Source organism: Myripristis murdjan, chromosome 1 (genome assembly GCF_902150065.1).
Source record: "Myripristis murdjan chromosome 1, fMyrMur1.1, whole genome shotgun sequence".
NCBI classification, from domain to species: Eukaryota; Metazoa; Chordata; class Actinopteri; order Holocentriformes; family Holocentridae; genus Myripristis; species Myripristis murdjan.
In genome coordinates, this window is record NC_043980.1 from 6,335,025 (window position 1) to 6,350,341 (window position 15,317).

At 40.7% G+C, this 15,317-nt stretch overlaps 1 protein-coding gene across 1 annotated transcript; it reads left to right on the forward strand.

The window, feature by feature from the left end:
• The first annotated feature begins 3,500 nt into the window (after nt 1-3,500).
• Nucleotides 3,501-10,086, forward strand: LOC115366081 (B-cell receptor CD22-like). The gene is made up of 7 exons (XM_030061315.1): nt 3,501-3,522; nt 4,699-4,959; nt 5,619-5,879; nt 8,167-8,248; nt 8,356-8,416; nt 9,642-9,850; nt 9,952-10,086. Exons 2-7 carry the CDS (start codon nt 4,710-4,712, stop codon nt 10,031-10,033), a joined length of 945 nt encoding a protein of 314 aa, XP_029917175.1. The 5' UTR covers nt 3,501-3,522; nt 4,699-4,709; the 3' UTR covers nt 10,034-10,086.
• Nucleotides 10,087-15,317: the final 5,231 nt, after the last annotated feature.

Below are 15,317 nucleotides of genomic sequence, written 5' to 3' on the forward strand. Positions count from 1 at the left end.
CAAAGTTTTTGCAAGCATGCATATTTTTTCAGCTCTGCGTTGCTTCACGTACAGTCTGCTACTGTAGTTCACTGAGCAGCTCAATTACAGGAGACAAAGTGCCTTGCCTTAGGTGCACTGAACTTTTCATGATATTTTTAACAGATGCTCCAAAGGTTCCCTCAGTGTCAGTGAGGCCCTCTGGTGAAATAGTGGAGGGCAGTACAGTGACTCTGACCTGCAGCAGTGATGCTAACCCAGCAGCTACTTATACCTGGTACAAGAAGAATGGAAATCCAGACCAGGAACCTTTCAGAACAGGACCACAGCTGGACTTTGTTTCCATCCAGTCCTCTGACTCTGGAGAGTTTTACTGCACAGCGCAGAATGAGCTGGGAGAGAACACCTCTAGCTCCACCTCCATTGATGTCAAATGTGAGTGACAGACTGTACAACTACTGAAAACTATTTTTGGCGATTTTAACTAAGCTATTAACAAGACAACAGCTTTACAAGTGTATATGTTTTTTTCAGCTCTGCCTTGCTTCACATTCAGTCAGAGTAAAGAAGTGTTACTTAGCCACTTTTGTCACTCAGATTTTTTCAGCTGTTGTGGGCTATGTATCTATTAAATATTTTTCAGTTAAACTGTTAAGAAACAACACATCTCCGAATAGATTCATTGGCCAATAAAAACTGTGTTTCATACAAAGCAGGTGTAAAAAGGTAATATATTGTATAACTCACCACCTTCCTACAGATATCTCAGGATACATGATTAATTGTGCCTCCATACAATTTGTCCACTAGATGCTCCAAAGGTTCCCTCAGTGTCGGTGAGTCCCTCTGGTGAAATAGTGGAGGGCAGTTCAGTGACTCTGACCTGCAGCAGTGATGCTAACCCAGCAGCTACTTATACCTGGTACAAGAAGAATGGAAATCCAGACCAGGAACCTTTGAGGACAGGACCACAGCTGGACTTTGTTTCCATCCAGTCCTCTGACTCTGGAGAGTTTTACTGCACAGCACAGAATGAGCTGGGAGAGAAAACATCTGACTCCACCTCTATTGATGTGAAATGTGAGTGAAAGACTGTACAACTTCTTCAGTTCATCTTATTTATTTTTTTCAGCTTTTATTAACAATGCAATGGTTTTGAAAGTGTGTATGTTTTTTCAGCCCTGCCTTGCTTCACATACAATCTGCTTCTGTAGTTCACTGAGCAGCTCCGGTGCAGGAGATAAAGTGCCTTGCCTAAGGGTACATTGACAGTAGATGATGAAGTTAAGAAGAGTGTTACTTAGTCACTTTTGTCACCCAGATTTTCTCAGCTGTTGTGAGGATTGGAACCATCAGACTTCTGGTCACATCACCCCATTTACTACAAACCTGATCATTTAAATCCAGTATGTGCCATTGCAAAAAACACATTCTCACCTTAAACTTATTTTCCAGATGGTCCCAAGATGCCTTCAGTGTCGGTCAGTCCCTCTGGTGAAATAGTGGAGGCCAGTTTAGTGACTCTGACCTGCAGCAGTGATGCTAACCCAGCAGCTAATTATACCTGGTACAAGGAGAACCAAACTCTGCTTCAAGGACCAGAGAGAAGTTATAACTTCACCTCCATCAGCTCTGAGGACACAGGGACATACCACTGTCAGTCTGAGAATCAACACGGACAGATAAACTCTTCTTCTGTACTGATTGATGTCCAATGTAAGTAAACAACATTAGCAAATCTCATTAAAGTTCATTAAATTATTCTATATCATCAGTCTTCAGTACATTCCAAAAGTTATTTTGTGAAGAAGTGTTGTGATTTACAGTTCTCTTGGAGCCACTTTGACTCAACCTGACTACTTTTCCCAGAATGTCTTTTGACAGCTTCAGCAGAACTTGGTCCACTCAGCTGTAGCTTTTACCTGTCAGTGGAGAAAGCAGCAGCTGTGGTGGCTGTAGCACAGCGACAGGTTTCCAGTTGAAAATAAACAAGACTCAAGCTCCTTGTCCCTTGTTTTGTAGCTATGTTGTGGTTTGTTAAGGTTGCAGTTGGTGAAGAAATTAGTATCTCTGCAGCTGCAGTGAACTCCTCCCGGTCCTTTAATTGAACAGCGGTATAATTTGTCTCCGTGTTGCCAGGAAAAAATATTGAAATTTTGCTTTTCTGGAAACCAATGCTACATTGAAATGTTATGTTTTAAAGTTTTGTGATGCAGAATAAAACAAACAAAAACCACAGCCTTCAGAGGTAGGTGAGGTGGTGGATGGCCCAGTCAACAGGAGTTTGTTTCTACAGACTGGAGTTCAAGTCCCATGTCAAACAAGAGCTGTGTTTGTTTTCAGCTAACATTCACTGGCTACTATTAGCGAATGCTAGCAAACTTTTCATAACCATAAACATGACCTTTTCCCAACCTTTTGGTGGCTAACAAAGCTAACAAAGCAAATGAAAGGCTAAAGTAGCTAATGAGCTAATGTTAGCGAGTCAGTTAATAGCAATGTGATGTTGACGCAGGCTCCGCTACTTTGGCTCGCAGTCTCAGTGTTGGTATGCAATGTAGTTATAATTCAGAAATGCTGACAATTCAACGTATTTGTTGGTTTACAGAAACATGTAATAACAACATTTTATTCAGGCGACTAAGAAAAATGACAGCTCTAGATCCAGAGACGCTGACACCAAAACCTGATCTTCACTAATGTTTTTCTCCCCTCTCTCAGATCCATGTACATGATCCTCCATATACATGACCAGCTGCCAAACACAGTAATCCTTACATGTTAAATATTGATTGAAAATGATTTTACAAGCTCCTGCCAAAGCAAAAAAACAGCTTAGCAGAACTTCAGACATAGTAATTCTAAATTAAGCTTGTGACACTGCCATTTGCCTACTCCTCAAATAAATTGAATAAATGCCTGAAAAATGTTGCATGTTCCTTTTATTTATCTACAGTATCATCTTGCTGGCACAGAGTATTGGAAAATTTAAAAAAAAAAAAAAAATTGACTGGACTCTACTGTGGAGTGATATGAATAGATGATGTGGTTTGATTAGAGCCTTCATTTGGTGCCAGCTGGGCTCTATCTATTCAGTATTTTTCAGTTAAATTGTTAAGAAACAACGCAACTCTGAATAGTTTCATTGGCCAATCAAAACTGTGTTTCATACAAAGCAGATGTAAAAAGGTAATATATTGTATAACTCACCACCTTCCTACAGATATCTCAGGATACACCATTAATTGTGCCTCCATACAATTTGTCCACTAGATGCTCCCAGGATCCCCTCAGTGTCGGTGAGTCCCTCTGGTGAAATAGTGGAGGGCAGTTCATTGAATCTGACCTGCAGCAGTGATGCTAACCCAGCAGCTACTTATACCTGGTACAAGAAGAATGGAAATCCAGACCAGGAACCTTTCAGGACAGGACCACAGCTGGACTTTGTTTCTATCCAGTCCTCTGACTCTGGAGAGTTTTACTGCATAGCGCAGAATGAGGTGGGAGAGAAGACATCTGACTCCACCTCTATTGATGTGAAATGTGAGTGAAAGACTGTACAACTTCTTCAGTTTGTTTATTTATTTTAGCTTTTATTAACATTAAGTGTGTATGTTTTTTCAGCTCTGCCTTGCTTCACATTCAGGGCTCTAGTTTCGCAGACCAGGCAAGGCGGGGGCGTAGCGCAGATGCGCTTTGCCAACTGGGTGTGGCCAGGCGGATTTTCCAAGTTTGGCACGCCATGCTCGGTGGCGCAAGTACTCCGCCGTCCCTCCTACCGGCGCAAGGGAGGAGAGAAGGCGTGGAGTGGGTTTGACACAGCCGATTCACATTTAACCAATCAAATGAGCCCCTGTCCTCGCCTTTAAAATGCGCTGCGTGAAGGCGTAATGAAAGTTTACACAACAGACAAGGAGGTCTACTGCCGCAGGCGGAGCGGAGCCCAGGAGACCGGCGCGGAGCGGAGACCGGCGAGCAGTGCGGACACGTCACCAAAACCTCACAGGCAGGCTTCCGGAATGTCAGGCACATGAACGATGCAATAAATACTGAGAAAAAACACTATTCAATGCTACGATCACAATCAGCACATACATATATCTCCATATCAACTGTCCCGTCACAACTGATGTCAGATCAAAGGAGATTGGCACCGTTTGTGCTGATTGTGAGGTTTTGGTAATTTGTGCCAGCCAGCCAAACTTCCACTGCGCCAGCTCCGCTCCACCTTGCGCAGAAAGTAGACCTGGTTTCAGATGGCGAGCTTTTGGCGCACCTCGGCGAAGCCTTTTGGCACGAAACTGTCACTGCGCCAAGTTGAATCTGTTGACACCTCCCCCCACTGCGCCACCACTCCCATTTCGGCGCAAGTCCGTCTGCGAAACTTGGACACTGTCCGCCTCTCTCTGCGCGGGGTTCGCCTCACTGCGCCACCCCGCGCTGCGCCGGGAAACTAGAGCCCTCAATCTGCTTCTGTAGTTCACTGAGCAGCTCCAGTGCAGGAGATAAAGTGCCTTGCCTAAAGGTACATTGACAGTAGATGTTGAAGTAAAGAAGAGTGTTACTTAGCCACTGTTGTCACCCAGATTTTCTCAGCTGTTGTGAGGATTGGAACCATCAGACTTCTGGTCACATCACCCCATTTACTACAAACCTGATCATTTAAATCCAGTATGTGCCATTGCAAAAACACATTCTCACCTTAAACTTATTTTCCAGATGGTCCCAAGATGCCTTCAGTGTCGGTCAGTCCCTCTGGTGAAATAGTGGAGGGCAGTTCAGTGACTCTGACCTGCAGCAGTGATGCTAACCCAGCAGCTAATTATACCTGGTACAAGGAGAACCAAACTCTGCTTCAAGGACCAGAGGGAAGTTATAATTTCACCTCCATCAGCTCTGAGGACACAGGGACATACCACTGTCAGTCTGAGAATCAATATGGACAGATAAACTCTTCTTCTGTACTAATAGATGTCCAATGTAAGTAAATAACATTAGCAAATCTCATTAAAGTTCATTAAACTATTCTATATCATCAGTCTTCAGTACATTCCAAAAGTTATTTTGTGAAGAAGTGTTGTGATTTACAGTTCTCTTGGAGCCACTTTGACTCAACCTGACTACTTTTCCCAGAATGTCTTTTGACAGCTTCAGCAGAACTTGGTCCACTCAGCTGTAGCTTTTACCTGTCAGTGGAGAAAGCAGCAGCTGTGGTGGCTGTAGCACAGCGACAGGTTTCCAGTTGAAAATAAGCAGGACTCAGGGTCCTAGTCCCTTGTTTTGTAGCTATGTTGTGGTTTGTTGAGGTTGCTGTCGGTGAAGAAATTAGTATCTCTGCATCTGCAGTGAACTCCTCCCAGTCCTTTAGTTGAACAGCGGTATAATTTGTCTCCCTGTTGCCAGGAAAAAATATTGGCATTTTGCTTTTCTGGAAACTAATGCTACATTGAAATGTTATGTTTTAAAGTTTTGTGATGTAGAATAAAACAAACAAAAAACACAGCCTTCAGATGTAGGTGAGGTGGTGGATGGCTCAATCAACAGGAGTTTGTTTCTACAGACCGGAGTTCAAGTCCCATGTCCTACAGATATCTTAGGAAAAAACAATTAATTGTGCCTTCATGTAAACTTTCCACCAGATGGTCCCAGGATCCCCTCAGTGTCGGTGAGGCCCTCTGGTGAAATAGTGGAGGGCAGTGCATTGAATCTGACCTGCAGCAGTGATGCTAACCCAGCAGCTAATTATACCTGGTACAAGAAGAATGAAACTTCACCAAAAGCATTGGGACAGACCTTCACCATCACAAACATCACATCTGAACACAGTGGAGAATATTACTGTGAAGCCCAAAACATAAGAGGACGTCATAACTCCAAATTACAGCTGACTGTTGTGGAAGGTAAATTATTAATTAAACACCCACACACCCACACCCACACACACACACACACTTTATCTGAGGTTTTTATTTTTATTTATACAGCTAATATTTTATATGTATTCTTATATTTTTATACTCATTCATTTTTCTACTTTTACTGATGTCTGTTTGAACTTGTTTGCCAAGAATGTACCAAACTGAATTTCATTGTACATTGTGCAGTGACAATAAAGTCTTCTAAGTTCTAAGTTCTGACATGCCACAGCTAAAAGCTGCAGCTGCAGGTCATCCATATCTTAATATGACACATTGTATTATTTAACGACAAAATGTAAAAAAATATTCATTTTATGTGGCTTCAGTTCATATCTTCAGTTCCTGTATTCCTGGATGTAGTGTTTAGGTGCAATCAATGTACCATCAGAGCATCGTCAGATCAAGTGGAAAATGGCTTGTGACTAATTATAGAATAAATTCACAAGCTAAAGACCACACTGGAGAGCTAGACCAAAATAGCAGATTTTTTAGAAATAGGCTCTGCTTACCTGTATTTTGTGGCCACCATGCTTTTGGTCAGAAGATGCCCCCACACTGGCCTTAGGCCCTCCTGGCTGGCTCGCCAATTAATGTTGTGGATTTCTTGCTACAGCTAGGCCAGTTGATCTTCAGGTTCTTGTTGAGCCCATTTTCCTAAATCTCCCCCACTATGGCCATCACCATTAGATATATTTTTTGTGACACTGTAGTGGTTTTCTTCCACCATTAGCTTTTAGCAATGATACAATGATGTCATTGTTTTTGTACATTGTTTGTCCAGTTCTAATGGCGTCATGTCACTTGTTCCTTTACCAAAAACAAAAACAAAACAAAAAAACACCTTCTAGACTCCCTGGTGCCCTTCAAGGTGCTGCAGATTTACCTCTCACCAGCACATTACAAACATGAGGACTATGCTAACTTTCCAGCTCATCCAGAGTAGCCCATCTGCTACTAATGAAATCCACCACAGTAGGACAGCCATATCAAGGTTAATGATAAGAACAGGGGGAGCTGTGGTGTGGCTCTGCACATAACCCTTTCCTAAAGTAGCTCTGATTCACAAGCTAAAGAACACTACAGCAACTAGTTAAGAATCATAACTTGTAATGAGGTGTGACTAGCTGATTCAGTTTGGACTCCATCCCAGGTCTCTGGAGTGAAGGTCGGTGTGATTTATCCAACCATCTTCTTCTGTTATTGACTTTGTTGGTCTTTATACTACAACACAGTACATCTGGCTCCAGCATCTGCTCCACTGCTTAAGATAGATTGAAAATAGGAATAGATGATGAAAGTTATGCTTAGGGGTGGTAACCAAAGTTTGAGTGGTTATCACAGGTTGATGATAAGAATAGATGCCAACAGTTTCATACCCACTAGACGGTGCAGTAGGGACCTACTAAACAAACCTGTGGGGTGATTACGACTGTTAACGTCCAGCCAGTTGTTTAATAATATTTGACTCAGGCGTATTATATTGATATTGCAATACGGTATAAGTCTTGCGATATAGTCTTTTCCTGGTTACATTACAGTAAAGGAATGCTGTTTTCTGCTGTAGCTCATTATCATATCCACATTACTGATGACTGTTTATCAAATATATCACTGTTGTGGCATATTATTAATATGTGTAATTCCCGGTTTATTGAGAATGGCTGGAACTGATGTAATTTAACAAATAGGCTTGGATAGGAATCAGTCCTGAACTACAGAAGTGTCAGGCGGCCCCACTTGTTGGTGTGGCTTCATTTAAGAGGGAAAACAATGTCAGCCTGGGAGTAAAGAGGTACTGCAGGTCGGCAAGACAGATCACGTGTGGTTCAGTTTTGCTTTTGTGAACTTTTTGCTTGAAGTGGATTCTGGTAAATTTGAACATGCGAAATAAGTTGATTTAGACAATTGCAACTTAAAATTGCCATCTTACCTTGTAATATTTATAAGGTGCTCATTTCAAACCATCTACATAGAAAACCAGCTAAAGCAAAATAAAGACGGTGATGCAAAACAATAAGGGAATGCAGGCAGTGAGTTAAACCTTGAATCATGGTAGCGTTTTCCTTTAAAGCACTTCAGTTTTGCATCATTCATATTTACATGAGTGTACTTTGTGTTTTAAGAGGGCTGTTATATCAAATTGTCTTTTCAGTGGTGGATATGGCCCAGAATTGTTGCCTTTTGTGCAGATATCAGTCAGAAACAGACCCAGAAGTTTTTAAATCCCCTAAATAACTGTCAGTGTCTTCATCTGATCTGAACTCCCCAGCTGCATGGAAATTAATCAGTGCTGTAGCATCTGCTACCGTTTTGCCGGCTATCATACTGACCTGTCTCCTCCTGTGGATTAGGTGAGGAGTTCTGTCTCATAGTTTTGTCTGGATTATCTAAAATACAGTTATTTATTGAATAGTTCAACTGTTCATTAATTTTATCATTCATTCGTTCTCCTAACCAGGAGAAAGAGCGCCACCAAACAGCTGTCTGCACCAGGAGAGGGACCAGACAGCATGCTGCAGGTGAGGAAGAGGAAATAATTCCTGTGAAATACAATAAAATAAAATACTCAGCCAGTCTTGCTCTCGAGTGGTGGGATGACCTTCCTACCCCAGTTGTGACTCCTGTTTTCCAGTACAAACTCAAAGATGCTCTGATTGAAAAACATTTCATGTCCTTCTTTCTTTCTGTTTGCTCCAAATAATAACGATTAAAAAAAAAAAAAAAAAAAAACATAATACAAAATACAAAATGTATACATAACACATGCAGGACATAGAAATTGAGAAGAGAAAACAATGACTTTACAAAAAAGGAAATTTTCAGAATGAGACAAAAAAAAAAATGCATAAGGGTTTGTCAGGTGGCACACCTAGAACGAGACATACAATATAAAAGCCGATATAGACAAATATATGAAAACTTTAAGGGGAATATATATTTATATAACAAGCACTGTGAAGATATATTAAGACAGGGAAAGTGGTTATGATGTTGCGTTGCTTAATTGGTCCAAAAAGAAAAGTATAGTTAACTTTTTTAAAAAGTTTGGCTGGTTGAATTTCTAATGTAATCTGGTAAGCTGTTCCAACAGAGTTAGGCCTGGAAAATAGGAAATAAATGTGTTAAGTTTTACAGTGTTCAAATTTTATATTACCTCTTACAGTCCATGTTGCATAAAGAGCCATGTCTAAGATCTGCCCTGCACAAAAGTTAGGTGTAAGTTCAATTTAAACCTGTGTTAGGTTTGTTGAAACACACAGATCATCAGTAACACAACAATTTATCTCTGTAGGCCTTCAAACTCTTGTTTAAAGGCCTACAGAGGACTACTATGTTGCTTCATCCACATTGTACATTGTAACATAAGCCATCTATAAACATTATTGACCTCTGTTAGTGACCAGATAGAGGTTAGTAAAGGTCATATATAGAAATTCTTCTACATGCATAGCACTGTCCTGTTCAGCACTTGATTGTTTAACGCTTGAAAGTTTATGCAGTTGTGTGTGTATATATACATATATATGTGTGTGTGTGTGTGTGTACATAGATAGATAGATAGATAGATAGGTATACAAAAATACAAAAATGGCACAGATGGCGCAGATCAGCTTCCACCATCTTTAAGGTGAAAATCCAGGATGATTCCCTTATTAGCAGCTGTGTTATTAGATGTCGGGGTGTGGGTGTAGGTCCAGAAAGTGAGTTTTCTAAAATCCTGTCTGTGTGATTTCTACCCATCAGCTAAACTCCATGTATGAAAACATATCAGCTGCAGCATCGAGACACCAGACAGAACAGCAAGATGAGCTTCACTACACCTTCATCCATTTCACCAAGAAACATGAAGATCCTCTCTACTCCAACATCATGATGCCTCGGCCCCAGAAACAGGAAGAAGAGAAAGTCCAGTATGCTGCTGTAAACTTTAAAACAGACAAAACTGAACCTGGGTGAGTGGGTTTCACATTATAGCTTAGGAACTTTGTGACTTTTTATTGTTAAATTTTATATATTATATTCAGAAAACACTAATTCATTATTTCTCCCTCAGAACCACAACCCAAGGAGCTGAGGACGATCCATCTGAGTTGTACAGCAAAGTCCAAAAATTCCACAAGAAACCGAGGGCCTGAACACAACACAGCTCTCTGGTGTATTATTAATACATGTTGTTCTTTCATTTTTATTTTACCACATTGTTATTAAACATATGTTTTCAGGAGAGACCTGGCATAGAAAACAACATTGTGACAACCATAAAAATTTAGCTATAAACATCATGACAACAGTATACTTATGTAAATATCTGTATGTTCAAGGACTTAGCTTTGTGTGTTTTGCTCATATAGTCAACACAGGTCAGCTACAAAGAATATGCTTTACTTCACTTCAAGCAAGTAAACGTATTCATGTGTTATAGACTGTAATTAACACTTCACTGTGCATACTTTGTTAAAATATGGATACAATTTGGATAAAATATGGTGAAAGATGAATGGTAACACATATTGGTGGATATTAATATAGTACATTTCAAATGCATGTTATATAATGTGGACATCAACTTCATTTCCAAGTGGATTCATCATCATCACACCAAATCGATGTCATGGCTCTAAAGTACCACTAGAGGGAGCAAAAACACATGAAAGTTCTTCTTTCTTTGCAGATCCCTCTGAGCCACACATACATGCAGGCCCGTGCACAGTTAGACCCCAGGTGGTGCTCACACACAAGCACTTGTAGCCTCTGACTAGATTAGTGCATTTTTTGCAAGGATTTTTTTTGCCCTAATTTCATTTTTTAAGAGTTTAAACTTGGCCCATGGCCTAAAATCTCGATTAAGAGAGAGTTGTTTCTGCATTTGAGTTCTAAGACCGCACAAGCCCCTGTCTCTCTTGTCTTTGACTTCCCTTGTCACAGCCATCACAGTTCATGCACCCAAATGGAATGCCTTGCAGAGCTTTATAATCCACCTCTGTCTGGCTGGCTTATTAGTGACAGACAGTCATTAAAAACAGGAAAAAAATAGTAGTAGTAGTCCAGTAGTGGAAGAAAACACTCTCCAGATTCTTTCCTCGGTAGATGGTCATGTTTAATGTTCATCCAACTTAAAAACACAGTGAAATGGCAAAAAATGTAAAATTAAATGGAACATTTCTCTTTTGAGGAGGGATGATCAGTCTTTATGTGGTGGAGGTGCTGTGACACTGGGGACATAAGAACAATTTCTGAGTATTTGTACATGCTCGATCTCCTCTGTGCTGCCATTTGTGGATGTCTTTTTTCCTTTGGTCAGCCTGCTGTGGTGTCTATGTGATGGGTTGCAGGTGAGCTGTGACTGTGTGTGTGTGTGTGTGTGTGTGTGTGTGTGTGTGTGTGTGGATGTGTGCGTGCGTGCGTGTGTGTGTATGTGTGTGTGCAGGTTGTTCCAGGGAGCTGATTGGTTCCAGCATCTGAGGGTGAAGTTTAAAGGCTGGCTTCTCTCAGCTCCTGTGGGCTCTCCTCTCTCCACCTCCAGCCAGCACACTGCCTCCCAGCTTGTGTTGTGAAATGTGTAACTCTATTTGTTAAGTAATACACCAGCCTGGGGTTAGTAGGGGTGGGGGGCATTTTTGTTAAGTTAGGGGTTAGGTTAGCCCTTTGTCTTTTTGTTTCTTTTATTTTGGTAAGTAGGTTTAGGCTGTCAGTTTTCATTGTCTTTTGTTTGATGTTTTGTCCTTTGCTCACCCTGAGGTCAAACCAGATAAATAAACCTGGGCTGCAAATCTCTTGTTGTCGGTGATTCTTGGGAGCTGGGAAGAGAGCAGGCTCTTTTCATTTATTGGTTTATTTAATACAGGGATAGTGCAGTGATAGTGATAAAATAACCATGAATAGATTTTAAAATTCTTGGAAACAGCCATGACATGTACAGTGATTTCTTTTTAAGTGCTCAATTAAATTGAAGAACGTTGTAGTTGATTTAAATACCAGCAAAATATCAAAGATGTCAAAGTAAACTTGCAATACCTGGCACAAACATAAGGAAGACAACAAATCCACTTGCTGCTGCGGTGAAACTCATAGCTGGTCCTCTCCTCTCTCTGTCGGGGCTTCAGAGATGTTAAAACACATCAGCAGGTAGAAAACATACAGAACATGAGAAATCTGTCCGTCATGTCACCTTTCTAATCAATGTTGAGTCTCAAAGCTGAACTGTAAAACAACATATGAAAGATGCAAAGAACAACACCTTGTAGGGGAGGAGGATATGGTCTTGAGAGGGAAGTTTCTTGTATGGCACTTCTGTTGTCAACAAACAGAGACAAACTAGAAATGAACTGGCTTCCCTCCTCTTCACACTTTGAACAACCACATATTTATGGTAAACCAGACAAAGTTTAAAGGCAAAGATTGAAATTTAAGAAAAAATTAGCTCATGTTAGGAACATAGAGAGATTCCTGCTTTGGTTCCTCAGAGAACCACATCAGCAGCATCCACACAGAGTTTGGTCCAGCTTCTGAGAAGAAGCGTCCTGGCTGGACGAACGTTGGGCATGACGTAAGTTAATGCTATCAGCCCTCACCCAACCATAACTCTCACCTTAACCACGATGGTACATCTTGCCCAGAACATTTTTTCCCTGTATTACTTCGGCCTAATGAGAAGATTCTGCAGCTAGGGGCTTTATCTTCTGGGTGCTGTTTTCCACAAAATGATCATCTCATGTCTCCATCAACCAACACAGCTCTGTTCTTTTCAAGACTTTTCAAGGGAGAAATGTCACAGGGTGATGGTGTGTCTGTGTGGTTGTTCTGCAAAATCCCAGAGGGGGGCTCTCTGGGATTTTGCAGCTTTCTACACCAATGTGGAAGGACGCTCAGTGTGTTGTGACTGGTGCACTGGTCTCTGCCTCCTTACAGCTAAATAAGGGAAAAGGGCAGATGTGCCGGACAGGAGAGATGGAGAACTCACGGATGGCAAAACAGTTGAGCAGAAATTTAATGTGCATGGATGGAAGATGACAGCCTATGGCCTGGTCACATACAAGGAGAGTGGGAAAGCCAGGAGACAAAGCCAGGACCATCAACATCCCCCAGGAGCCACGAGAGCCTCAACGCCCAGGGCGCACTGCACCCACAAACTGCTGCCAGAAAGAGGGACATGCTTGGTGGGAAAATGGAGGGGTGAATGTGCGCTTCGCCGCTCCTTACGTCCTGCTTTCAAAATTGCTTTAAATGATTGAATGTGAGGAGGCGACACAAATCTATAACTCGAAATGCTCTGGAGAAATTGATAGCAACTACACACTGAATGGGAAAGAGCCCTTCTTTTGTGTTCGTTTCTTGTTGTTTGCTTGACACATTTGGTTTATCTGTATTGGCATTTGGTTTATTTTTGTTGTCAGCTTGTGTTGTTAAGTGTGTAACTCTTTGTTAAGTAATGCATCAGCCTGGGTTTAGTAGGGGTGGGTGGCATTTTTGTTAAGTTAGGAGTTAGGTTTGCCCTTTGTCTTGTTTTTTTTTTGTTTGTTTTTTTTTCCTTTTTTTTCTATTTTGGTAGCTAAATTTAGGCTGTCAATTTTAATTCTCTTTTGTTTGTTGTTTGCTCTTTGCTCACCCTGAAGCCAAATTAGATAAATAAACCTATAAGGGCTGCAAATCTCTTGTTGTCGGTCATTCGTGGGAGTTGGGAAGAGGGTAGGCTCTTCTCATTGATAGAAATTACCTGATCTTCCAGTGATTTGTAAGGGTCCCTGTCAGTCACAGGCCCTTAGAATCATCCTAACCTGTTCACTGCCCGACTCTACGAGGCCCATGATGTCGACATTTGTGTTTTGTAGCTTTGATTTTCTTAAGTATATTAAACGTGTCACAATACAAGAAAATGTGCACTGATATTCCTTATGTAAAGAACAAGTAGCCTCCCTGAAAGAAGACAGTATTCATTTACTTGCCTCCTCAAAAATAAATTGGTGCAAAAGAGCTGAGGTCTCCCATTTTGTAGATTTGTAGATTTATTTATTTAAAAGAAAGAAATGGGACAGTACATGTTAATGCACATATAAATGTGAACACGTGAGATTGTAGCCGTGTGGCTAATTTCCATCTCTAGTCCCATTGGCAGGTTGGTGTTGTACAACGTTCAAAACAAAACAAAACAACAGAACAAGACAAGACAAACAACATAGTTGATCATAAAACATACAGGCCAAGGCTCAGGGGACCGTGCGCATTTCACCACAGCTTAAACACTAAGTTAAACACTAGAATTATATGTCGAGGGGCTGGTTAAAGTGCAAAGTGCTAAAGTGTAAAGTGCATTATTGTATTGCAAATTGCCCAAAAAAAAAACAAAAAAAAAAACATAAAGTGCTATTTTGATTGCCTAATACTCAATTGCATATTACAATAATTTAATACCAACGATGGTAATTTGATACCTAGAGTACCTAGTTATATAGAAGTATAAAGTGCTTGTTGCGTGGCAGATTGCCCCAGTGCCTAATTAGTGAAAATTGCACATTACCCGATTACATATTGCAGTAGATGATTGTATACCAACAATGGTAATTTTATGATACAGAGAGTACCCAATTATGCGAGAACATAAAGTGCGTGTTGCATTGCACATTGCCCTAGTACCTAAAAGAAAAAATAAATGGAGATGTAGCCTAATAAATAGAAAAAAAAGAAAAAAAAAAATTAATGAGGAAGAGGAGTAATAATAATGTATGTGCTCAATAGAAATTGCGGATGGAACCCTTGACATATTAATTACATTGAACAAATACACAGGTTTATGCATGGTTATGGTAACAGTGTTGTTCTTCCAGTAGCCAAGCTTTAAGCTGTTTAGTAAAAGATGTCAGAGTCGGAAGTTCACGTATCGTGCTTGGAAGTGAATTCCAGGTGTGAGATGCACGAACAGAAAAAGTGGCTTGACTACGGGCACTTTTTCTAAAAGGAACTACACAGTCACCTCTGGAGCCAGCTCTGGTTGATCTGTTTGAGTTTTTTTTTAACAAATTCTTGTAGTGGAGGTGGTGCTTGGCCATGGAAGATTTTATACATCAAGACGGCATCGGTGTGTTTAACAGTGTTGTCCCAGTTTAAGCGCTCATGCTTTTTTAATATCTGACAGTGATGGTGCGTTTTGGGTTTTTTATCTAATACTTTCAGAGCTTGTTTATAAACTGTTTCGATCGGCTTTAGTGTTGTTTTACAGGCCGCTGCCCAGCTTGTTACGCAATAGAGCATATGTGACATGATCATAGTGTCAAAATATAATTTTGCTGACTCAGGAGTTAAGTTGTTCCTAATAAATCTAAAATTGGACAAGTTAAACTTAATTCTGTTCACAATCCTTTTTATGTGTTGTTTAAAAAGAAGTTGTGAGTCAAGAGTGATTCCTAGATATTTGAACTCTTGCAC